This window comes from Danio rerio, chromosome 5 (genome assembly GCF_052040795.2).
Source record: "Danio rerio strain M-AB ecotype USA chromosome 5, GRCz13ab, whole genome shotgun sequence".
Lineage (NCBI taxonomy): Eukaryota > Metazoa > Chordata > Actinopteri > Cypriniformes > Danionidae > Danio > Danio rerio.
In genome coordinates this window covers 32,688,425-32,713,888 of record NC_141025.1, presented here as the reverse complement: position 1 = coordinate 32,713,888, position 25,464 = coordinate 32,688,425, and the positions used below count along the sequence as shown (strand labels likewise).

Below are 25,464 nucleotides of genomic sequence, written 5' to 3'. Positions count from 1 at the left end.
TAGTGGAGTGTACACTGTGCAGGGCTAAATGAGCTACAAAAGAACCTTAATATATATAGTTCATAAACTAGAGAGCAGTGCATAGCGCATTATAACATCGTCGTTTGGGAAACAACTTGAATGTTTGATTAGAGAAAACTATTGCGTCGTCACAATCTACTGAAGTTGTGGTTTAGGCTTTTTGCTGTTATCAGTATCTGTGGTCTGTGTTCTCTCTCTCTCTCTGCGTGTGTGGGACGGGCTGGTGCGGGAGCGCGCACTCTGCTCGAGCGCGAGCGTCTTCATCCGCACACCGGCCGTGTCATGTCACGAGAGGACAGAGAGAATGCGCTGATCCCCCCATCCACAAGCCGGACAGAGGACATATGTTCATGAACCACAGCGAGGTACGTGTATCTTTTTAATAACTCATGTAAATACACTACATTTATTTCATTTTTTAAATCGCAGTGAAGGTAAACTCAAGTTCCTCAGATCAACTCGGGCTCTCCTTAATCTAATATCAGTGTGTTAAATGTGCATCAAATTCCTATTTTGTCTGATTCACCATTATATATATATATATATATATATATATATATATATATATATATATATATATATATATATATATATATATATATATATATATATATATATATATATATATACTTATATATATATATATATATATATATATATATATATATATATATATACTTATATAAGTCTTTATTGTTATTATTATTTAGCTTTCTGCTATTTATTTTTTTAGATTTTTTAGCAATTTATATTTTTTAAAACCCCAGCCAGTCTTTATTGAGGGGAAAACCCTGAAATGAGATTGAAAAATTGAATTTATTCATGCAGAGCAGCTGATTGCCATCACTGGATACGAATGTACTTCTGTCTGTTTAAATATTGTTCTGGCACTCGGTTTATAGTGGTGAAAAACACATGACAGTCGGAAGGACAAACTAAATGGTGTTGCACTGGTGTTAAAGTGGGCAAAAGTGACACTGTTTGCAACTATATGATTTCCTCATGTTCAAGCAGCATACTGGTGCTTTTAAAGGAGCAGTTATTGCAGCTGGTGGTATGTTAGATTGCTGACGTTGGAGTGTACACTATATAGTAATGGAGGTTCCAGATAACATAATTTCAGATAACCAATTGGTTATCTATCCGAGTGACCACACCCAAAGACCTCTGAGATGCTTGAATAGAAATTTTGATCCTTTGACTGGGAGTTTTCAGTCTGTTGTCGTGGTATTTCAAGATGATGACAAATGCATTTGTCATTATATCATAGCACTAGCTAGCTATAGAGTATAGTTATACAGTAGTAAGATAGTACTATATAGCTAAATAGTGCAGTATAAATTTATTTATTCATTTTGTATGTATGTGTTTGGTTGGTTAGAGACTTCAGAATAATAATAAAGACGTGAAACAGAAATAATACATTTGTGTTGTTAAATTTAAATTTAAACACCCACTAAAAGTTCATTTAGCGTCACAGCGGTTTATCTCTACCTCTATGTATGCTTTTGTAAACTTTGAAGCATTGTTTTATTTTATATAGCTGAAATTTTTACTTTGAATACACTTTATATTAGTTTTAAATCAATTTAATTTGAAGCAGAATATATGTTTCTCCATGCAGCCATCAAAAGTTTTAGGTGTTTCTCAGTCTTTCAAATTTTTTCAGGCATTTTTAGTTGTTTGTTGTCTTCTGTGTGTTGTAGATGGAGATGTCAGGGCCGAGTGTGAACCGCCGCAGTTGCACGGTGAAGAGGCGACGGTGGGGAGGACTGAGGCAGCAATGGAAACTGCTGGGTCTGTTTGAGATCGACCAAGAGCATGAGTTTCACAGTCTCACCTGCATGATGAAGGAAGGGCTGCGTGCTGCTGTGCAGAACACCATTGACAACCCTTTACCTGTGAGTATACACATGTTTATGAGCTCACACCTCCAATCCCTAGAGAATATCACTCCTTCCAGATGCAGGAAAAAACTATAAAGAGACTGTCAAAGAGTTTTGTAGATTTTTATAGTAGTCTGTCAAAAAAATTGAAACTTGTACATAAAAAAAATACATTTTGTGATCTCTGGTTTAGTTTTTATTCATGAGTACATACATTTCAGATTTTTTGTGGATAGTGCCTATAAAAGTTGACCTTTTTTGCACTAAAGATTGTTTAGTTTTTAGTTTAGTTTTCCAAAAGATGTATTACAAAATTTAATTCAAATGTATAATCCTTTTATGGGATTTTTCATTTCATCAAGTTCATGACTTGGTATTGTTAAAATGTTTGTTTAATGTTTTAATAATTAGTCAGTGGGCATGTTTACAAGGTGACCGTGCCTTTCCTTTGTGGTTTTAAAAAGGTTTGTTGACGTAACAATGTTGTCTCAGATCCACAAAAACAACGTGCTTGCCAGGCCCCTATGTGCAAATGTAAACCTGTAACTTTGCCATTGTTGCTTTAATTTGTCAAGTACTTAGACATGCGGATTGAACATGTAATATGCATTCATGAAATGTCAGTATTTCCACAAAATTATGTTTTTACTTAATAATACTGAAATAGTGACTTAAAAAAATGAAACTCATTTAGTTTCAAGTTAAACAACAGTTTGCCACTGTAGCGTAAACGACAAAAACATCAACTAATCAAACTGTTTAAAAAGCAGAAGAAAATGTGTAGTAACAATGTTTATTCAGACATGCTAGTAAATAAATTTATTGTAAATTGAGGACTTAAGACAAGAAAAAGTAACATTTTAAGCGTGGAATTATTCGTTATATATATATATATATATATATATATATATATATATATATATATATATATATATATATATAATTTATTTACTTTTATTATTATTATTATTATTATTATTATTATTATTATTATTATTGTTATTATTATTATTATTATTATTATTATTATTATTATTTTATTATTATTTAATTGTTTAACCAGTAATGTCCCATTAAGATACAATATCCCTTCTACCAGGAAGTCCTGGTCAAGACAGGAAGCATAGGACAAAGTTACAAAAAAATAAAAAAATAAATACATGTCACAACACATAGACACACACAGAAATAATATTAAACAATAATTGATTGCTAAAACATGTGCACTGTTTTAAATCGACAGTATTTAGAATATTTTTAAATATAAGTATTATTATTTGTTGTGTTGTTTTATTTACAGCTTTTCAAAATTCTGGTGCAAATAATCTTGTACCAGTAAAAAAAAAAAACTGGTATTTTAATCTGGTAATCTGTTATTGTTATGAAACAGTAGAGACGAATGACAACAAACCCAAAATGCAGTTACCAAGAAATAAACCATTCAGCTCATATTACACGTGCTGAAATAAAAGGTGAGAGAGACAAAAGCTTTGGTCTGATCAAAGACCTCCAAGGAGACAAGACATGCTCCATTTGCCCTTAATTAGTATGAGGGGAAGCTCCATGGAGAGGGCCTGGTTTAGTTTGATCTTTCCATGGAGACTGTGTGTTTGTGGTGCTAAAGGGCCTCCATATTACAGTGATCGAGCTTGATTACAGCTTTACTTTTCATTATGGTCATTAGATTAGAGTTGGGGGCAATCCATTAGTAACACAAGTTATGTAATAAGATTATCTTTTTTAAAGTAACTGTTAAAGTAACAGATTCGTTTTTTTTTCATTTCCAAGAAAATAGTTACTTTTATAGTAACTGAGTTACTTTTTTAAAATATATATTTATCGATGGCTCTCCTTTTCTTTTGTTGAGAGAAATCAAAAGTGTTGTCTACTACAATATCTGACAAAAGTCTTGTCGTCGATCCCAATTGTAAAAGCAACTAATAATAACTTCACTTCCCAGAAAAATGTCAGAAAGTAGATTTTTTTCTGATGAATCATCTGTTGAACTGCATCCCAATCATCATAAATACTGCAGAAGACCTGTTAGAACATGCATGGACTAAGATTCTCATAGAAATCAGTCAAGTTTGGTGAAGGAAAAATCATGGTTTGGGGTTACATTCAGTATGGGGGCGAGCAAGAGATCTGCAGAGTGGATGGCAACATCAACAGCCTGAGGTATCAATACATTTGTGCTGCCCATTACATTACAAACCAGAGGAGAGGGCAAATTCTTCAGCAGGATAGCTCTCCTTCATATATTTCAGCCTCCACATCAAAGTTCCTGAAAGCAAAAAAGGTGCTCCAGAATTGGTCAGCCCAGTCACCAGACATGAACCATATTGAGTATGTCTGGGGGTAAGATGGAAAAGAAGCCATTAAAGATGAATCCAAAGAATCTTGATGAACTCTGGGAGTCCTGCAAGAATGCTTTCTTTGCCTTTCCAGATGACTTTATTTATAAGTTATTTGAGTCATTGCAGAGATGTGTGGATGCAGTCCTCCGAGCTCATGAGAGTCATACACAATATTAATTATATTTTCCACTGCACCACAACTTTATATTCTACACTGTACATTATTTCTGTTTAGTGACAAGACTTTTGTCAAGCAAAGTCAGACCTTACTGTCCTAATTATATAATTAAAAATCAAGGCATGATCATATTTTATTTTGGTAAAATAAGCATAATAGAGGCCTTTGACTTTTACATAAACCACTTCTGATCCCAAATGATCAACTAGAAGTCAAGTCATTATTTGTTGTTCTTAAACTTTGGATAGGCTGCAAGACTTTTGTCAGGTAGTGTATGTGTAAACATGGTATGCACTTTACTGTAGGTCTAGTTTAAATGTGAAAATGAATTTACTTGTATAATTTACATAAACACAGATTCAGTATCCCTTAAGATTAATTAAAACTGTGAAATACAAACTCAGGATATTCATTGCAAAATACTTTTTTTTTAGCTGCTCCTCAACTGCACAGATTTGAATTTACAATTCCTTTAGCCTAAGGTTTGTTGACTTCACTCCTAAAGCTTAACAATCAATCTTTTGTAAAAAGTTCATACATTTTTCAAAAACTTTTTATATTAATGCAAACAAACAAGGCCAGTCCAGGAAAAAGCAATGCATAAGTAACATAACATATTGTTTTCTTTAAAAAAGTATCTAAGTACTTTTTAAAGTCAACTTTTTACTTTTAAAGACAACGTATTACTTTGTTTTTGAAAGTGAGTTTCCCCAACTCTGGCTGGGTTGTGGAAGAATTACCAAGTGTTTGAGCAACAAACACCATTGTACTGCATGCATTGGGGAGGAGGAACAGAATGCCAACAATGCACCATAGAAAATGAAAACACCACAACAGAGCGCAGAAACGGGACTGCTAAAATGTGAGCCTTCTTCTAAACCATGAAATCAGTATGAAGTAGAATGTTGATAACAGCAGAAGCATAATACACAGTGTACATTTAAGCCTTAGTGTTTATTACACTGACAAATCAGTATCTTTTAACTCTGGACATGATGTTTGCATGACTACATTTTTCCCCATTTATACTGTACAATTTTCATCTGCAGAACTGTATACTGAATAACCGTATACTGTCTCAATTTTAAGACCATTTTCTGTAAACAAAATATATGTATTTAGAGTTGTGTTTTGGGGTTTTAATGTATATGAAAACACAGCCAGGAGTTAATATTAATCTCATTATAGAGAGAGATTAGTCTTATGAAGTTTATTGGCTTCCTTTCACTTCAGAAAAATCACAATTGATTGATATGACATGATGCATATGCACTTTAAGCACACACATATTCAGCAGTTAACATGTCGTTTGCCTCATTACTATCATATTATCTAGCAAATTTCACAATATACATGTTGGACTAACAAAAGAAACAGAGTCCCATAAACATAGTAATTCTAGTACAAGCTTAGATCAACTTTTAAAAAAGTGAGAAGTTTATCAGTGTTGTAATCTCACTAGGAAAGGCTGTGGCCAATTAAATGCTGCCTGAGCCTCCATTTTAATTATTTAATGTGGTTCATCAGAGTTTGTGTTTTTGTTCAGATTAGCTTGATTTACCCCAGAGTTTTACCATGTCTTACATGAGAACAAGGAAACTATGACATTTGAGGCTTATGGTTTGTCAGTTCTATTTTCTGAACTCTTAATATTCAGCTATGTTTTGGTTCAGATTGTCATTCTGTGGCATCTTTAATATCTTATTTTTGTTAATAAATGTCCACTGCAAGTTAGTATAGCCATTAAACACCTTAAAATAACTATGTGGATTCATTTCAACAGAATTGTGAAAACAAATGTGAAATAATGTTCCCTCTTTAACAGTACATTTTTAATAGTTCTGTTTTTTAAACCACACAGAAGGTTATGAGGCAAACACATCCCCTGATCCTATTCTTTAGTTTGGTCGCACTCATGGTCATGTGCTTGTCTGTAAACAAACACACACAGAGATGATGCTGCAGAGAGCTGCTTCTATTGAATCCAGTGTGCTTATGCAGCAGAATGAATCCCAAATGTGCTGCCTATTGTCCAGGGGTCAAAGCACTATTGCAATGATCAGTCACAACTTTACTTCTGTATTATATCCAGCTTGATTTTGACCAATAAGAAAGACATAGTTTCAATAAACTTTTTATTAGGAGAATAAACTTTGCAATGCATTAATGCCCTTATTAAAATATATATTTACACATTTCTTTTTAAGAGAAAATATTTATTTTCATGATATATTAAGCGCTGTTTGGTATACTGTATTATTATATATGGTGTTATTTACAGTAAGTGTCCAAAAGTAAAATATATTTAGACTTTTCCCATATTCACGCTTAAAAAAAACAACTGTTAATTTGTTTTCCTTTTATTTGCACCTAAAAAGGTTTTATTTTAAAGCTTTTTTTTTATAGAAAAAAGTGGTAAATAATGCTGTAGTACTATAGTTAAAGCATAGCAATTATTGTTCATTTGGTTATATATATGTATACACACACACGCAAACACAGGTATATAATCTTTATAAGGTAATTGAGTGAGACTCTGATTTAGAGTCTGACAATTAGAGAATTAGGGACAATTACAGAATGACAATTAGTTTTAAATTGCTTTAATGTAAAATTTGTTTTGGATTAACATCACTTCTTTTTGTTTTACATTTACATTTACATTTAGTCATTTAGCAGACGCTTTTATCCAAAGCGACTTACAAATGAGGACAAGGAAGCAATTTACACAACCAAGAGCAACAATGAATAAGTGCTATAAGCAAGTTTCAGGTCTGTAAAGTCTAAGAAGGGAAGTATTAGTAGTATTAGTATTTTTTTTTTTTTTTTTTTTGTACAGTTAGTGTGATATTCAGAGAGGCAATTACAGATTAGGAAGTGTAGTGGAGACTAAATAGTTGAGTTTTTAGTCGTTTCTTGAAAGTAGCGAGTGACTCTGCTGTTCTGATGCAGTTAGGGAGTTCATTCCACCAACTCGCAGATTGAGCGTGAGCGTTCGCGAAAGTGATTTCTTCCCCCTTTGGGATGGAACCACGAGGCGACGTTCATTCACAGAACGCAAGTTTCTGGAGGGCACATAGATCTGCAGAAGCGAGAGCAGATAAGAAGGAGCAAGGCCAGAAGTCACTTTGTTGGCAAACATCAGAGCTTTGAATTTGATGCGAGCAGCAACTGGCAGCCAGTGCAAACGGAGTAGCAGCGGAGTGACATGTGCTCGTTTAGGTTCATTGAAGACCACTCGTGCTGCTGCATTCTGGAGCAGTTGAAGAGGCTTGATAGAGTTAGCTGGAAGCCCAGCTAGTAGAGAGTTACAGTAATCCAGTTTGGAGAGAACAAGAGCTTGAACAAGGAGTTGAGCTGCATGTTCAGATAAGAAGGGTCGGATCTTTCTGATGTTATAGAGTGTGAATCTGCACGATCGAGCAGTTCTAGAAATGTGGTCAGAGAAGTTTAGTTGGTCATCAATCGTTACTCCAAGGCTTTTCACCATTTTGGATGCAGTAATGGTTGCCCCGTCCATCTGGATTGAAAAGTTATGGTGTATAGTCGAGTTGGCAGAAACTACAAGCATTTCCGTTTTTGCGAGGTTCAGCTGAAGATGATGATCTTTCATCCAGTGTGAAATATCCAACAGGCAGGCTGGATATTTTTTTCAGTTCGGCTCTCTTTCAGACTAAGATGTTTCAGGAATTTCAATACAAAAGCAAAAAATGGCTTTTGTTTAGTTTTTTTTTACATTAATATTGGATTAATATCCATTTACAGCCATATCCTGTACAGTTTTGTTGTTTGAGTTTGGCGGTCATTTAAAATAAAATAGTCCCGGGGATGCTGTAAAATAAAAAAAAAATTAAAAAAATAAAAATAAAAATTTCACAGAAAAAACAAACAAACAAAAAAAATTATTTGGGTCTCATGAGGATATATGAGCAATATCACACTCGTAGCAGTGCGATATGGCTGTATATTGACAATGGTGAGGGCACTAAGGCAAGGCACGCCTCCCACCAGTGCCGATATACAGCCATATCGCACTGCTACTCGTGTGATATTGCTCATATATAATGTTGTGTATATGTTATGTTATGTTATGAACATTTTATTACAGCAATTGTTTTGGGAATGTGAAAATAGTACAGATTTTCAATGCATAATGAGCGTTAAACAACAAAAATAAATACAATATGACTACTTCTCATCATCTGGTCATCTATTTTGTGTTTTATTTTTAGGATGAGCTGTGTGAGGATGATTACAGTCTTGAGGTTACTCAAATCCATAAGGTATAACTCCTCTAGCTGTAATTTTAGCAATTTTTGGCTGCGCCAGATAAAACTTGACAGATTGAATAAGCAGCTGTTAAGCATGTGCTTGAATTGTGCGTCAGATATTTCTGTTTCATTTGTGTGTATATTTGTGCTGAAGGACTTCAGGATGGAGACGTACGCGGGGCCGGTGTTTGCAAGTCTGCGTCGTTCTCTGGGAATGACGGAGAAGGAGTATCAGCAGTCGCTCTCCTCTGAAGGCTGTTACCTGCAATTCATCAGCAACTCTAAGAGCAAGGCAGATTTCTTCCTAACGTGAGTCAGCACGAACATCTCACATGTTGGAGAATTTGCAGCACGGACAGAAACAGACACCGCTCACAGATACGTGAATGAAAGAAATCACTTAGCTTAATATGGCTGCCAACCTGCTGTTTTTTGAATATGATTTTTGAATATAATAATAATGACAAATTAACAATCAATATACATACATTATGTACAGGTATAGTTAAAGTCAAAATTATTAGTTTTCTTTTAAAAGTATGGGAAATATATATGCAGCAAAAATAAAACTATTTCCAGAACCAGAAACTGGTTCCTCCATTTGAATGATTGTTTGAGCATTTGATTTATTTAATTATTGCAGGATTTTACTGAGTTGTTCATGAAAATTAAATATTAGATTTTTTTTTATTTAAAAATGCATTTGGATCTATTATTTGTAAGTAGGTGCGTTTGATGTATTATTTGGCTAGTTGTTTTGAAAGTTCAATTTATTATTTGATTTTGTTTAGACATTTGAATTTACATTTTAATTTTGTTAGGAAAAAACTTCCATATTCAGTCGAAGTCAGAATGATTACCCCCCCCCCCCCACCCCCCCCCCCCCTTGTTTATTTTTCTAAACATAATAGTTTAATAACTTTTCTCTAATAACTGGTTTATTTTATCTTTGCCATAATGACTGTATATATTATTTTATAAAATATTTTTCAAGACACTTCTATACAGCTTAAAGTGACATTTAAAGGCTTCACTAGGTTAATTAGCTTAACTAGGCAGGTTAGGGTAATTAGGTAAGTTATTGTATAACGATGGTTTGTTCTGCAGACTATCAAAAATATAGCTTAAAGAGGCTGATAATTTTAACCCTAAAATGGCTTATAAAAAAAATTAAATACTGCTTTTATTCTTGTCGAAATAAAACAAATAAGACTTTCTCCAGAAGGAAAAATAATATTATACATACAGTGAAAATGTCCTTGCTCTGATAAAAACCACTTGGGACATATTAAGAAAAGAAAAAAAATCAAAGCGGGCTAATAATTCTGACCTCAACTGTACAGGTATATACACATTGAATACAAATTAACAGTCCACATGTGCTAAGTGTTTCTTTTTGTACATTGAACTAAGTAAATGTAAGATGTAAATTCACATTAATAGTCTTTCTGCAGCTGTGCCACCCCCCTCCCCCCAAAAAAGATCAATTACAAAAGAATAATAATTTCAAATTACGTTGTCATTATTGCAGTAGTATTTTGTTGTTGTTGTAGTTAATAATAATGTCGTTAATGTTATTATTGGTGTTACTATTATTTTTGTCGTTGTGGTTCTGTTTAGTAATACTGCAACCTTTATTTTTTCAAGTGAGGAAGTCTGAGATTTATAAACTTAAAGTAACAATTAAATCAGTGTGGTTTTATGACTTTTGAATAATACTGTATCTTAATTCTATTGTATAGCTAGTATATAATAATAAATCAATAAATACTTAAACTAGCACAAATTCTTAATATTACAACTAGTATAACAAACTGTGCAACAGTATTTATGTATTAACTTATTTCCTTCTGTGATTTAAAAAAAATTGGGTTATATTTTATATAACTATATGTTATATATTTATGAAATTCTAGAAGCTTATTTATTGTTAGGTTTTTATAGTGTTTGATGTTTTTTATGTTCTTGTTGGGTCTGATGCAACGTAACTTTGTTCTGCGTTACAATTTATGATGTTTTGAATGACAAAAATAAAGGAAACTGAACTGAAGTTGGCAGAAGGTTTTTTTTTTGGGCTGAACTTGCAAAGTTTTGCTCACAAAACTAATCTTTTTAACTTAATGGAGAACATTTTAGTAATTGTACATACATTTTAATGCTTTTTGCTAAACCAACAAAAAAACAAACAAACAAGTAATTTCAACTTTTTGTTAAGTCAGATTTTTTACAGTGTGAAGTTAAAATATTTCTGGAAATCTTTGCTCTGTTAAATATAATTTGGGAAAAAATATATATATATTTTAACGTTACATACTGTACGTATAGATTACAGATAGATTATATAATATAAATATAATAAAAGAAGTTACTAAAAATATAAAAGACAGCATGAGAATGATTCTGATGGATCATGTGTTACTATAGACTGGAATAATAATAATGTAATGATACAGTATGTTATAATAATAGACTTACCATATTTTTAAAAAAAGTAGCCTTGTGAGCATAAAAGATCTTTTTTTAAACATTAAAAGTTGCACAGACCCTTAAGGAGTAGTGAATGTCAAATGCACAGCTGTCAGTAAACTTTGTAACAAATACTTTTCTCATTTCTATTCAGCAATGACAAGCGATTCTTCTTAAAGACACAGAGCAAAAGAGAAGTGCGATTTCTCTTGTCTAACCTGAGAATCTACATGGAGCATCTGGAGAAATACCCTCACTCTCTGCTCGTCAAGTTTTTAGGTGAGCTGGTGAATTCATGACTTCTTTATTAAATCATATTAGGTGAGAAACCAGAAAACTGATTATATATATATATATCAATATATATATATATATATATTACTTTTTGAACTTTTATTTTTATTGACGTTAGTAAGTTGTACAGACAATAGAATATAAATTTAAAGATGTATTATCATTTACATTATTTCAATTATTAATATTTCGATAATAGTATCAATAGATGCATCTATTTAATACATTTATATGCTTTATTCATGGACAGGTGTTCACAGGATCAAAATAGCAAATCAGAGGAAGGTAATTATGTCAAGTATTCTGGATCTTTCATTTACAGTCTATGTTATCGATTATATCACGAACCCTGAAAGCTGTATTGATGTTTTGTATGCAGAAGTACTTTATTGTGATGCAAAGTGTCTTTTACCCTGATGACAGAATCATGGCAAGGTAAGGCTTGCTATAAATGAAAATGGAGTGTTGTCCATTATCAGTCCTATAAATAGTTAATGTCTCAACGTATGTGCAGCACACTTGCAGTAATCCCCAGCCTTGCTGTTATTGATGGTTAAAAGCTTTGCCTTTTAGCTGTTACTTTTACCTTGCACCAATGATAAAAATAATGATCCTCTCAACTCTTGTAGTTGTGCATTCACATCTTTCTCTCCATGTTAAAGGTATGATATAAAGGGCTGCGAGGTGAGCCGGTGGACGGATCCAGCTCCTGAAGGCAGCCACATCATAGTGGTTTTGAAGGATCTGAATTTCGAAGGACAGTTCATTCATTTAGGTAAGCTCAAAGGTGAAAGTGGACACAATTAGACCAGAATTAGACCAAAAAAAGCCAAACATGGGGAGGCTGCAAACCTGGGGTTTCATTTATAAAACTTTGCATAGACACTTTCCTGAAAATGTGAACGAACGGCAGAATAAATTACAATTTGTTTATTAATGTTTTCGGGCTCATATGACAATTTAAAGTGGTTCAATTAAGTCAATATTTAAGATAAATAGGTTTACTTAGTGCACTTAAAGCTCATTATCTCATCAAGTTTGTTTTTATAGATCACAACTTTTGCATGGTAAGTGGCGTACACGTTTCCACCCCATTTTGTGTCATGTCTTTAGTGAATCTTTAAAGTGGTTTGCCAAAAAAAGAGTTTTCACTGGTGTAGTAAATCTGGCCCTAAGGCTTCATCTTAATGGATCTGATGCCTAGGGCCAGACAGAATTTGCTGATTTTTTTTTCTATTTCTGCAGAAAATTTTGTAAAAAATCTGCGGATTTATGCGCAGTGATTTTGTGAGTATCGTTTGATTAAATTGAAAAATAATTCCTTTTTAACTTTTACTTAATGTTTACAATGTAAATCCAATTAGAACCACTTATTTTTTAAACAAAGCAATTTTCTCATATAATATAAATCTACTAAAATATTACTTTACAAACTGTATCCTAAGTAAATCATATGACCATTTTCACATCAGTCAATAATATCGCTAAAATTAATTTAAAAACTGAATTAATGTAAATTTACACACATTCACACAAGGAAATAAATAGACTCAATGATGGGCTAAAAATCTGCGTAAATCTGCAAATATCTGCATGCACAGATTCCGTGTGGGCCTATTCATGCCTCCTTGTTCACATGACAGATCAACAGCGTCCTTGGCTCCTGCGTCAAGTGGAGATCGACACAGCTTTTCTTCAGACGCTCAATGTGTTGGACTACAGTCTCCTGCTGGCCCATCAGCCCCTGCACCAGGATGAGCTCAGCCAGAGTCTGTCCTTCGCAACACTCATCATGCGCACCAAAAAGTGAGCAGATATTTTCCGCTATTTTATGATGCTGGCCACATAACATTTTATTTTTAGAAATTCTAATTAATTAAAGAGAAAATAAAAATAGATGTTTTTCTTTATTCATGTTTTTTGAAAAATAAAATATATAAATTAAATCTTTAAAATGTGTTTATTTAGAAATGTGTCATTTCATAATGTGTGAGAAGGAATAACGGTCCCACTTTACAATAAGATGTCATTAGATAATTCTAGTTAATGTAATTACTAACATTAACTTAGAATGAACAATATTTATACAGGATTATAAATCATCATAGTTCATTTTCACTAATGCATTATTAAATGGGGGGATGCGGTGGCGCAGTGGGTAGAGATCTCACCTCAGAGCAAGAAGGTCATTTGTTCAAGCCTCAGCTGAGTCAGTTGGCATTTCTGTGTGGAGTTTGCATGTTCTCCCCGTGTTCGCATTGGTTTTCTCCGGGTGCTCCGGTTTCCCCCACAAATCCAATGACATGCGATACAGGTGAATTGAGTCGGCTAAATTGTCCATATCGTATGTGAGTGTATGAGTGTGTATGGATGTTTCCCAGTGCTGGATTGCTGCTGGAAGGGCATTCGCTGTGTAAAACATATGCTGGATAAGTTGGCAGTTTATTCCGCTGTTATGACCCTTGATTAATATCTCCCATTCACACAGTGCGTCAGCGTCAACACTTCCCATTCACTTTGAATGGGTGACTTTAGGCATTGCTGAACTGCATTGTGGATCTGTCGGCACCACTTCAGAGGCATTGCTCGCTGCAGAAGTTGGGACTTGCTCAACTTTTCAAGCGCCAACGGAAGCGTCAGCCAATCATATTGCTGTATGCAAAAACACCAGCTCAGACAGTTGCCGATTTCAAACTAATTTCATTGGCTGATGCTGCTATGACGATCGGTTTAGCCCCATCTTCCGGCACGCCATCTGTCAAGCGTTGACGCTGAAGCCCCATGTGAATGGGGTGTAAAGGGTCTAAGCCGAAAATAAAATAAATGAATGAATTATTAAAAGGTAATGGTAATTAAATGGTAATGAATAATGAAAATGTTTTTGTGTTTTGACCATTTTTATGATGTGATTTGAATCGAGTTGCATTGAATTGTTTGACTCGCAACAGTCAGAATTTCATTCTTTTCATCAGTCACAAACTATCACAAACATTTAAAAAGAAGTTTTAAATTCTTTTAGTAAAAATTATCAAAATAATCTACATTGTGTCAATTGCAGAAATCTGTTTTTTGTTATGAATTTACATAAAGTTTTAGGATATTTTCTAAATATTTATTATTTAACTAATGCCAGATCATTGAACCAAGCTTGACTGCTAAATGAGATTCATGCAGGAGATGCTGTAGTATTGAACTTTATTTTATGAAGTGCATAACATTTATGTGGTCACTGTTCACGTTTATCTCAGGTGTGGGGTCACATTAACCATTACTCAGCTAAATTCTATGAGCAAAATCTAGCAGGTAACAGTGGCACACTGCCACTTTAGCCCTCACAATATATATATATATATATATATATATATATATATATATATATATATATATATATATATATATATATATATATATATATATATATATATATATATATGTGTGTGTATATATATCTCAAATCAAAATGTTGTTATATAAAAATATAAAAAATCAGGTTAACCTGATGAAGACCATATAGGTCGAAACGAAAAAATTGAGAGCTAAAGTGGCAGTGTGCCGATTTTCTCTTGATCTTTTGCCTCTGTGTTTGTTTTTGATCGAGCACCTGCCTTTGAGAATCCTAGATGTGCACATATTTCTGTTTATTGGTTGCAAAATCTAGTAGGTACAAAAATAGTTTCATTTAAGGGGAAAAAGTTCACCATACAGATTTTGCTTGTGTTAATATTGATTGTTTAAACTTACAACGCTGATCAACAGAAAGTTGTTTGGTTTGAAAATAATATTTGTATAAGCATTATCTACTTTAGTGACAAAGTATAATAGTCATATTTGGCATGCAAAACTTTACCAAAACAGTCTGAATGTGACCACACCATTGGAAGATCTCATGCCTCTAGTTGAGTTCAGGATTTAAAAATAACCTTGACTGTGAATGTTCATGTTCACCTCTGCTTTCAGATCCTTCCCTTTCTTCTCCAAACGGCCACTGGCAGGCAGGCATGTAGCTAAATCACATCCCGCTTGAGCGCCATTTTTAAAGCAGTGTCTCACTGAAAATAACAAAAACTAAATTACTAAACCAAGCTATAACAACCATGTGTGTCCTTGCTACTACCACGCTATTATTTATTAATTATCATCATCTCATCCATTGTAGTTTATCCAACATTTTAATGAATAGTTCACCCATCACCCAAAAGTCACGTCTTTTGAAAGCTGTATGTCTCTTCTACGGAACACAAAAGTACATAGCAGAAAGTCCAAGCTGCATAGAAAATGAATAGCAGTGATGTACTGTCAAGCTTTTCATTGAACAGCAACTTGTTGTCACAAAAAGGCCCTGTTTCTACCTGGTATTACTAGGTGTTTTCAGTTTTTAGTTGTATGGTAACCATATCCAGGTTTTAATCAGTCACCTGCAATGTCTGTTAAAAGTGGAGTCATTTTTATAAGGCTTTTTTGAAGATTGACAATATTTGGTCTTCATTCACTTTAATTGTATGGAAAAGAGCAACGTGGACATTCTGCGAAACATCTCTTTTTACATGCATTCCACATTAAATTTAATTCATACAAATTTAGAATGATGTAAAGCAGTGGTTCTCAAATTTTATATAAAAATATATATATTTTTAACATTCAAAATCCTAACATGGTTAGCAATACCTAACCATGTTAAAACTAAGCTCTTAGGCTTTTGAAAATTGCAACAATTAAATAAACATCAACAATGGTGGTCAGATTTTAAACTCGCAAATGTTGGCATGTTTGTCTTGCAACATAAGATTTTATCTACTAACATTTACTTTGTTGCAGTAAATTTTGACACCAAAATAGTATTTATTTTTGTTTAGAACAAACATTATAACATTCACTTAATATTTGCACAAGTGCATAACAGCATTACTTTGACCCAATCTACACTCTCAGAAATCAAGGTACACGAGCTGTCACAGGGATGGTACCTTGGGTGGTCCATTTTGGTTCCTCAAAAGTATAAATTATTACCTAAAATTTTTTAAGAAGAACATGTTTGTACTTTTAAGGTACTAATGTGTACCCTTGAGGTATTAATATCTACCTTTTAAGTACAAATTTGTTTCTTTTAAAAAGGTACCACCCCAGTGAGAGTGTAGGGTCTACAAAAAAAAAAAAAAAAAACAGCAGACAATCTGAATAAATGTGTAAATCCACTTTCTGATAGTAGGTGGTGTTTATGGAATTGCAATAATAGAGCTGTTTCCTCTGTACATTTAGCAAACTTTGATTAGTATTCTGAAAGCTAAGATGTAAAAAAAAAGAAAAAAAAAACATGTCAGTCAGTTCCCTTCTTATATAACTTGATAGAATTCATTCTTAAATTGAGATTAAATTGAAATTCTGCACTCAGTTTAACCTTTCATGACCTACCATTGCATTTTCACACAAAACAAAACCTATGATGTCTCTCTGAGTCAGTTGCTAAAATTGCTTAACCTTGGACAGTATTTACTGTATGATGTATAATCAAGCATTTTGATTAAATTTCTTTTTAATGATTATTAGAATGGTTATATTGACCATCATGAATTTCGTTTATTATCAGATTAGTATCTGTTTCAATCCTGCTTGTATGCCTTAAATTATTGCAAATGTTCTGATAACTTTTCTGGTGCACCCTAGTGGGGGTTACTGTATGACCCCTTGGTTGGGAACCACTGATGTAAACATTATGGGCCTTATCGTACACACAACGCTATAAAGCGCAACATGTATTTGGCGCAATGTGTTGCTGTTTTCAGACCAGCGCAACCCTAATTTTCACATTTTTCGCCACGTTGTTTAAATATCACATCCATTTGCACTACTTTGTGTACTCATGGTCTATAAAGGAGGTGTGTTATTTATTATTAAAGGATATGTATTATTATATGACTTCTTCATGTCTGGAGGGTATTTTCAGTTTATTTAGGACATTATTCATTTTATTTTTTATTATAATGTTATTATTATTAGCAGTATTATTTATTATATGCATATTATATTTGTTTTAACAAAACTAGTTTAAATTTGTCCATCTGTCTGGTTTTGGAGATGTATGCATCACCATATGGAGCAAAAGAATAGGACGTGAGTTTGAATTTAACTCAGTTTTTTGACCACACTTCGTTATTATTGTTCATTTATTCGTTTAACTGAATTTAGAAATAGTTTTGAAACAAATCTTTGCGCTTAACAAATGAAATTAAATATACAGGCTAATAGATGTCTTCAGTGGAGTGCGTACAACACCGTTTTCTTACTCAACAAAAGGAATAAAAAGTAAAAGTGAAGTAAAGAGAAAGTAAAGATGCCGAATGGAGGAGGCTTGTTCTTTATCTTCGAGCTGCAGATGGTTTGTTTTCTCACTGTTTTCTTGCTAGTGAAGCATTCAGTTTTTCCACTTATAAAGTCTGCCATGTAAATGGCAAATGCTCCATGACTCTTAAAGGGAATGGGAGATGAGACTCTAATTGGTTTAATGCGTGTTATGCTCAAAACACACCCATAACTCATTAAGAGAATAAGCCAATCCCTGTTAGACCATGCGCCAGGGCGCAGATCGTATTTTTCCATCCATAAAATTGCAGAAGTCGATTCAGACACGTTCTTAATGCTTTTGCGCTTACACTTAGTTAGACTATTAAAATCTAGATTGTTAAAATAGAGCCCTATAGTTTTAAAATGAACGTCCTGTTTACGCCAAATGTTAACATTGCCATTGTTTTTTACATGCTATTAATAGCATGAAAAGTTCAGGTGAAGTAACCGGCTGCTAAAAAAACAAGAGCTTCATCTCCAATATGGGCAACAGCCACATACTTTGCACCTGCTCAAGTTAATGTTCTTATGTTCTGTCTGTCAGGTCAGTGAATCCAGTGTCCAGTCCCACACATGCCGCTTCACCCACTGTACCAGGAGTGGTGGCAGATGAAGACTCATCACCCCTCCCCTCTGAATTAAACTGTACACACAACAGTCACATAACAGAATGCAGTGGCAATGATGGAATGGACAATACAAGTCTTGAAGGAGAAAACATTGAGGGACCCAGTAGAGCAGGAGCAGAATCGGCTGACCTACAAGCGTTTCAGTCCCAGAACCGGAGGCTCCTTCCCAACTTCAAGAACCCGCTTCATGTCATTGATGGACCAGAGCAGCGTTACTTCATCGGCATTATTGACATCTTCACTGTTTATGGTTTTAGGAAGAGGCTTGAGCATTTATGGAAAAGACTGAGACACCCAAGTCAAACATTCTCCACTGTCAGTCCTCCAGCTTACTGTCACCGGTTGTGCCACTGGGTTCAGGACCATACCAAATAAAAGAGGCGACAGATCATGTGCCAGAAGATATGCACCTGACCCATACATACCTCATTAGGCAGTGGAAAGGACCTGAATGTACTTTTGACGGTAAATGTTTTTCTCTTTAAAGAGATTGCTCACCCCAAAATGAAGGTTCTGTCATTGTTTAGTCCAGCTAAACACTATAGAATACACAAGACGTGCAACTTGTTTACTTTTGAATGGTGAAAAAGGCAACAGTCACTTCAGAGAAGAAAGGCCTGCCTTCCAGTAGATTAGCCAATCATCAATCGGTATAGACTGACGATTCTTTAGAGCAGGGGCTTGGTCCAGATGCCTGTTTTTTAAGACAGTTTCTGCAACTTAGCGAATACTAATAATATGTGAAATAAATGTTTCAAGCGCAAATCACATTCTATCGGTTTTGGAGGAGATTTGCTGTCAGGAATCAGTTGGAAACTACCTTAGAAGACCAATGTGAACCAATCAGAGGATGAAACTGTGTAACATTAGTTATTGATTATTGCAGAAGTTACATAATCTGATTGACAGGATGACATCTGAATTGTGTCCTCCAAAAATAGCCATAAAGAGATTGTTGTTGTGAATTTGTTTTCTTCGGGTGCGCATACGCATGGGGAACCTAAAAAACGGCATCTTTTTTTTCATGACTTGAGCAGTTAAAAACTATATTTCTAAGAGAGTTTTTGTTAAAGTTTATTGGTTATTCCAAATATAAAAGTTAATCGCTTGCCAATGGCAAAATCTTTTGGAGAATTTGATGTTTCCCCATTTAAAGAGGAAGAAGCTGGATGCATGGAAGCTTGCATGCCTGAGAGGAATTTAAAGATGGTGGCTGAGTGAAATGATTTACCTTAAAAGGACTTTGTTTACACTCATGTTGGACCAAGTGCATTAGAAATGTGTTCCTCTTGAGAACACACATGTACAGTTGAAGTCAGAATTATTAGCCCTCTTGTGAAATTTTAATTTCTTATTTTTGTTAAGACAGACAAATTGGCTAATTTTTCATCATTCCCACAAATTCTGTTGAACGGAAAGAAGATTTTTACAACACATTTCTAAACATAATAGTCTTAATTAGTATTCAGCTTAAATTGACTTTTAAAGACTTAACTAGGTTAATAAGGAGCTAATAATATTGACCCTAAAATGGTTTCAAAAAAATTTAAAACTTTTTATTCTAGCCAAAGAAAAACACAACTTTCAGTAAAAAAGATACTATTGTAAATAATATGGAAATGTCCTTGATCCATTAAATATAACTTGAGAGCTTATTTTTTAAATTATATATTATTTTGCTAATCTCAGAAATCTAATTTTGCTAATAATTTTGATAATTACTGAGATTCATTTATTTAAATATGAGAGGCTTTCATAATTTCTTTGAAAGTTTGTTCAACAAAAGCACTTTAAAACATTGATGATGAGATCCAAAAGAACAAATTCTTCTGAAGAGACATCATTGCTTTATATCACAGGTGTCAAATCCAGTTCCTGGAGGGCCGCAGCTCTGCACAGTTTAGTTCCAACCCTGCTTCAACACATTTACCTGTAGGTTCCAAACAAAACTTGAAGGACTTAATTAGTTTGATCAGACGTGTTTAATTGGGGTTGGAACTAAACTGTGCAGAGCTGCAGCCCTCCAGGAACTGGATTTAACACCTGTGCTTTATATTATAAACTGGTTTCATTTAGGCTTTTTACATGAACAATGTTTAGTGAGCTTCTGATATGTTCATTAGGTCTGTTAGTCATAAGGCTGTTCTCTTCAGGAGACTTGGATTAAAACACTTCTTTCATCCGGCTTTATGGAGAAACAGAAATATCACAAATTTTGTTAATATCTTGTCATTTTTGTTCTGAAAATCTTGTGAATTTTGGAATGACGTGAAAATAAACTATGACAGAATTTTAATTTTGGGTTGAACTAAAGCTTTAAGTTGACCTTCTTGAAGTCTGCTTTTGAGCTTTTTGTTTACAGATAATGCTGAGTATTTGCTGTAACATGGCACTTCAAGAAAAACAGTTAAATGTTGTATTTAAAATTATTATGAAAAAGTGCAGAGACCATTGCATTATGCCAAAGATGCATAAGAATGAAGCAGAAAAATGAGTATTGGATTTAAGTCTTATTTTGAAATAATGATTGAATTATGTGATACCGATTACACATATCCCATTCACCCAAGAGTTACCATTTGATAAGCAGTCAAAGTAAATTATACCAAGATATCAGACTTGCAACTTTGCAAAAGCAGCAGCTTCTGTATCTCTTAATTTTGTTGAGCATTGGTTATGTGAAGCTTCATAAGTGGTCATTCATGTGAGCATGTTTTGTTTTCAGGTATTTATGCAGTATAATAATAAAATAATGTTTAAGCTTTTAAGTTTCTTTCTTAAATCATTTAGTTAGATTATTTTGAAATTACAAGCATCAAACAAATGCAAAGTTCACAATCCTTTTAACAAAAGGGTTCCTGATGATCTAAAAGGTGACAATAGGTGTTGGCTTCTTAACTTAAAAAAAAAAAAAATTACAGAATTTAAAAAAAATGTATTTAATTATTTTTTACAAAAAAACTTGTGGTAAAAAAGGAGCTAAGCCGAAAGGCAAAGCTATCAATTTACCGGTCAATCTACGTTCCTACTCTCACCTATTAGCTTTGGGTCATGACCGAAAGGACAAGATCTTGGATACAAGCGGCCGAAATGAGTTTCCCTTGCAGGCTGGTAGGGCGCACCCTTATAGGTGAGTGCTCTAAGTAGAGCCGCTGCTCTTCCACACAGAGAGAAGTCAGCTGAAGTGGCACGGACGTCTGTTTCAGATGCCTCATTGACGCCTACCTATGGAGGTTTCCCAGGCATGTCCCATCAGGAGGAGGCCTCAGGGAAGACCCCGGACACACTGAAGGAACTGTCTCTTGGCTGGCCTGGGAACACCTCGGGATCCCCTCAGAGGAAGTGTCTAGGGAGAGGGAAGTCTGGGAAAAGCAGACAAAAATGAGATGACATGAAGTAAAATCTTAAATATTTATTTCCATAATGGAATATATTGAGTGGTAAAAGGAGCTTGAACATTTAGTATTTATTACTTTTTGTTATGCGGATTGCCTCTCTATTTTACTCTTTTCTTATTGGTTAAATCTACATGATCAATTATGACAATTATTTGTTTCTCTGTTGCCAAATTGTTATTTAAATATATCATTAGATAGTTGCTTGGAGTATTTAGTGAGATTTAACTGCATTTGGACAATTTTTAATTTATTATTAAAGTAAAAACACTCCTGTAATTTGTGTAAAAGGAACCCCTAAAATATTTTACACTAAAACTTTAATTTGATTTATGTATTTCAAATAAAAAGAAAGCTAACATGCATGTTATGATGTGTTAAAATGCCTCAGTCAGATCTTTCAAATACAAAAGAGATCAGACCAGAAGTAAACAATAAAAGATCATCGAATCTACATATTTATGAAATCTACTTTAACAAACGGGAACGAAATGGTTAAAGTGCGTACGGCAGACCGAGTAGATGATGGCGGATGTAACCGATGGTAAGATCATTAAGCTCCAGGTTGCGCTGTCGAATCAGCTTCTTCCTGCACAATCGATCCCGTTGCAGGGACAACCAACAAGCTGATGTTGCTGAAACGCACACAGTGAAAACGCTGACACGATGGATTTCAATGTCAAGAAACTAGCGTCGGACGCAGGTGTCTTCTTCACTCGGGCAGTCCAGGTATGAAACGACCCCATGCTTTCTCCACACTTTGCGGGAGTTGCGTTCAGTCGTGAATGAAGCGGGATGATGGGATGCATGCATGGATGGATGGATGTGCGCAGCGGCAGCAGCTCGAGTCAATGAATGAACAAACCGCTTCTCTCTCGTGGCCTTACTGTACACGTCCACGAACAAAAACGTCGCGTAAATTCTTAGTTTGTCTGTAGCTGTCGAAGGGGAAATCCCTTATGTCATCTGTCATGCCGCGATGATCTGTATTTTCCTCGCCATTGTAAGCCGATAGACGCAAGCCAAGCCCGTATCCATTATTAATGGCTGTTCATGTGACAGTCACCAGCTGAATTCTGGCGTACAGACGAAGCCCTGTTTACTACGGCTTATTACTTTCATGTGACGATTCATGTTTAAACATGATATCGTTCGACGAAAACGTCCAGACTACCAAAATATTTAACACGTTATGTTTTGTATACCGAAGACATAAGAGTGTAAACAGGATGAAGATCCTTGTCCAAAGTTTAAAGGAACAGTTAACCCAGTTAATATATATATATATATATATATATATATATATATATATATATATATATATATATATATATATATATATATATATATATATATATTATTATTATTTTTTTTTTACCAGTATGTTGTTCTGTACCTGTATGAACGGTGTTGTTTTTATGAGGAACTGAAAAAACGCTGTTTTGCTTCTGTTGTTATTAGTATATTTGACCCATTCGTTTTTACACTTCTGTCATCGTTTACTCACCCTTCTTTCAAATCTATGAGCTTTTCTGTTGTAAAAAAAAGAAGATATTTTGAAGAGAGCTGAAAACCCCTAACCATAGACTTCCATGCTATTTTTTTTCCTACTATATAAGTCAACGGTTACAGGTTTCTTACATTTTTAAAAATATCTTCTTTTGTGTTAAACAGAACTCAAAGGGATGAAGCCACATGATTGTGTGTAAAAGGCGAGTAAAGTTTAATTTGTTATGCGATTTGAAGTAAATTCACAACTTTTTAAATTGAGAAGCTAATAATTTATAGCTATATTACTTTGCTATATTAATAGGCATGGGGGCATAGGGACGATAACCATTTTTGAGGTATACCAAGATTTGGAAAAGTCAAGATTTTATAACCGCCAAAATATTTTGCTATAGCGTCCCTAAGGTGTAAGAAATTTTTTTACATTTTTTTTTCAGGACAACAGTATATCTGGCAGAAAAGACTTCATAAAATCTGTTTTTTTTTTTTTAAACTAATGAAGACAGCAGAAGTCAATGATTGATATCTTTACAGCTCCAAAATAAAATATTTTGTGTTCAATGGGGACAATCTTTTAGTTTTTTACCTGCACATTTACTAATAAGAATATGTTTTAGAGTAGTTATCACAAAATACCGTAAAATCGTGATATTTTTATCCAAGGTTATCATTCAGTCAGAATCTTATACCGGCCTATGCTTATGTATTAATTTGTATGTTTCCATATATTATTTGTTCTCAACCCGAGTGACCATTTTGGCTTTTTTTGGTACATATTATATGAATCGCATTGTACATTCAGTATTGTGACATTGACTACTGAAACAGAATATTGAACAAAGAACTGTGTATATTTAAGTGCTCCCCCTTTAGTGCTACATTCACATGGTGTGTGAATGTATCATATGATGATGTAAAGTTAACTTAATAATTATTCCTCTAGGAGTGAACAGTCCTTAACTGTTCAAACAGTCTTTTCAATCTCCGCAAAGCCAAATTTCAGCTAATAATGGTTTATATTTCAGTCTGTGCCTAATGCTATGCTGCCTATCACTCCTGTTAGGACTATTTTTGGAAGTATTGATCACTATTCTCTCGATTATCATTGGAGCATCATGAGAGGGAGCAATTTCCTTTCTATAGACCTGCTTGTATGCAGAGCTCTGAAAGATGTCTGGCCAGCTGGTGGTGTATGTGTGACTGAGGATGGCCATCTGCTTCCATGTGGGTTTGCATTTATGGATAAAAGGTGTTTGTTATTTTTATCATTTATTTTTTAGGCCGACCCCTGAATTGGTCTGTAGACTGTGACAGATGATATTTTCTCTAAATTGCTAAAGTTGTTAGTTTACATTAAGGACCAGAATGAAACTTCATTGTGTTTATCCTTGATGAATTAAGTGTAGTCATTTCTTTCTTTCTTTCTTTCTTTCTTTCTTTCTTTCTTTCTTTCTTTCTTTCTTTCTTTCTTTCTTTCTTTCTTTCTTTCTTTCTTTCTTTCTTTCTTTCTTTCTTTCTTTCTTTCATTTGACAAAAAAGTAAGAAAATGAAGAATTATTTTTGAAGAATGAGCATTTAATATCACCCCACAATGGCCCCCACTAAAGAGAAGTTGGAAAATTTAGGTTTAAGGATATCCCTATAATTGATAACTCTCTATATTTGCAAGCTGCTAAATATAAATTTCCTATTAGGCTGATGACATTAATACGCATCTCACAGCCCTTACAAATATGGCAAATCATATATTGTGCATCCCTAGAAAAAAAAAGGGATTTTCCTGTAAAACGTCCAATATTGTTTCATTTATATCATTTTTAGCGTGACTGCAGTGGCGTGAAGAAAAATGTCTTACAATGTACAAACATCAGAGTTATTAAATAAATAAATTTACTATTTATAATGAGTTTAGATGTTCATTCTTGTGTAGGTAACCTTACAGTATGTGTCCAGGCCAGGGTGACATATAGAATATTGTCACAGTATTATGATTCTTACAGACATAGGGCCCTATTTTAATGATCTAGGCACAAAGTCATTAAGGACGTGTCCGAATCCACTTTTGCTATTTTAAGGAAGGAAAAAGCTGCTCTGCACCCCGGCGCATAGTCTAACAAGG

General features: G+C 34.0%; 2 protein-coding genes across 19 annotated transcripts in view; both read left to right on the top strand.

Moving 5' to 3' along the window:
* The first annotated feature begins 287 nt into the window (after positions 1–287).
* pip5kl1 (phosphatidylinositol-4-phosphate 5-kinase-like 1) lies at positions 288–21,209 on the top strand. Of its 8 annotated transcripts, none has more exons than XM_087253586.1 (12): positions 288–386; positions 1,728–1,922; positions 8,675–8,725; positions 8,868–9,022; positions 11,334–11,458; positions 11,724–11,758; positions 11,853–11,908; positions 12,136–12,248; positions 13,117–13,279; positions 15,431–15,469; positions 18,357–19,950; positions 20,469–21,209. In XM_087253586.1, exons 1-11 carry the CDS (start codon positions 366–368, stop codon positions 18,814–18,816), a joined length of 1,413 nt encoding a protein of 470 aa, XP_087109712.1. In that variant the 5' UTR covers positions 288–365; the 3' UTR covers positions 18,817–19,950; positions 20,469–21,209. The 8 variants fall into 8 exon arrangements, with proteins under 8 accessions (XP_087109712.1, XP_087109709.1, XP_087109710.1 ...); XM_087253583.1 differs by having other exon boundaries at positions 18,357–20,300; XM_087253584.1 differs by having other exon boundaries at positions 18,357–20,300; positions 20,461–21,209.
* Positions 21,210–22,416: 1,207 nt separating this feature from the next.
* Positions 22,417–25,464, top strand: part of sh3glb2b (SH3-domain GRB2-like endophilin B2b) — a 42,700-nt gene continuing 39,652 nt past the window's right edge. For 10 of the 11 annotated variants that reach the window (NM_201119.1, XM_087251544.1, XM_087251543.1 and 7 more), the window contains 1 exon segment: positions 22,417–22,565. In NM_201119.1, coding sequence (NP_957413.1) covers positions 22,503–22,565 — 63 coding nt within the window. In that variant the 5' untranslated portion in view covers positions 22,417–22,502. 11 annotated transcript variants of the gene reach the window in all.

Excerpts from the sequence above, each read along its gene's own strand:
- pip5kl1 (XM_087253586.1), top strand. The coding sequence starts at position 366 with ATGTTCATGAACCACAGCGAG. Across the intron at positions 11,459-11,723 it reads TCTGCTCGTCAAGTTTTTAG|GTGTTCACAGGATCAAAATA; the intron begins GTGAGCTGGTGA and ends ATTCATGGACAG. Across the intron at positions 11,759-11,852 it reads AAATAGCAAATCAGAGGAAG|AAGTACTTTATTGTGATGCA; the intron begins GTAATTATGTCA and ends TTTTGTATGCAG.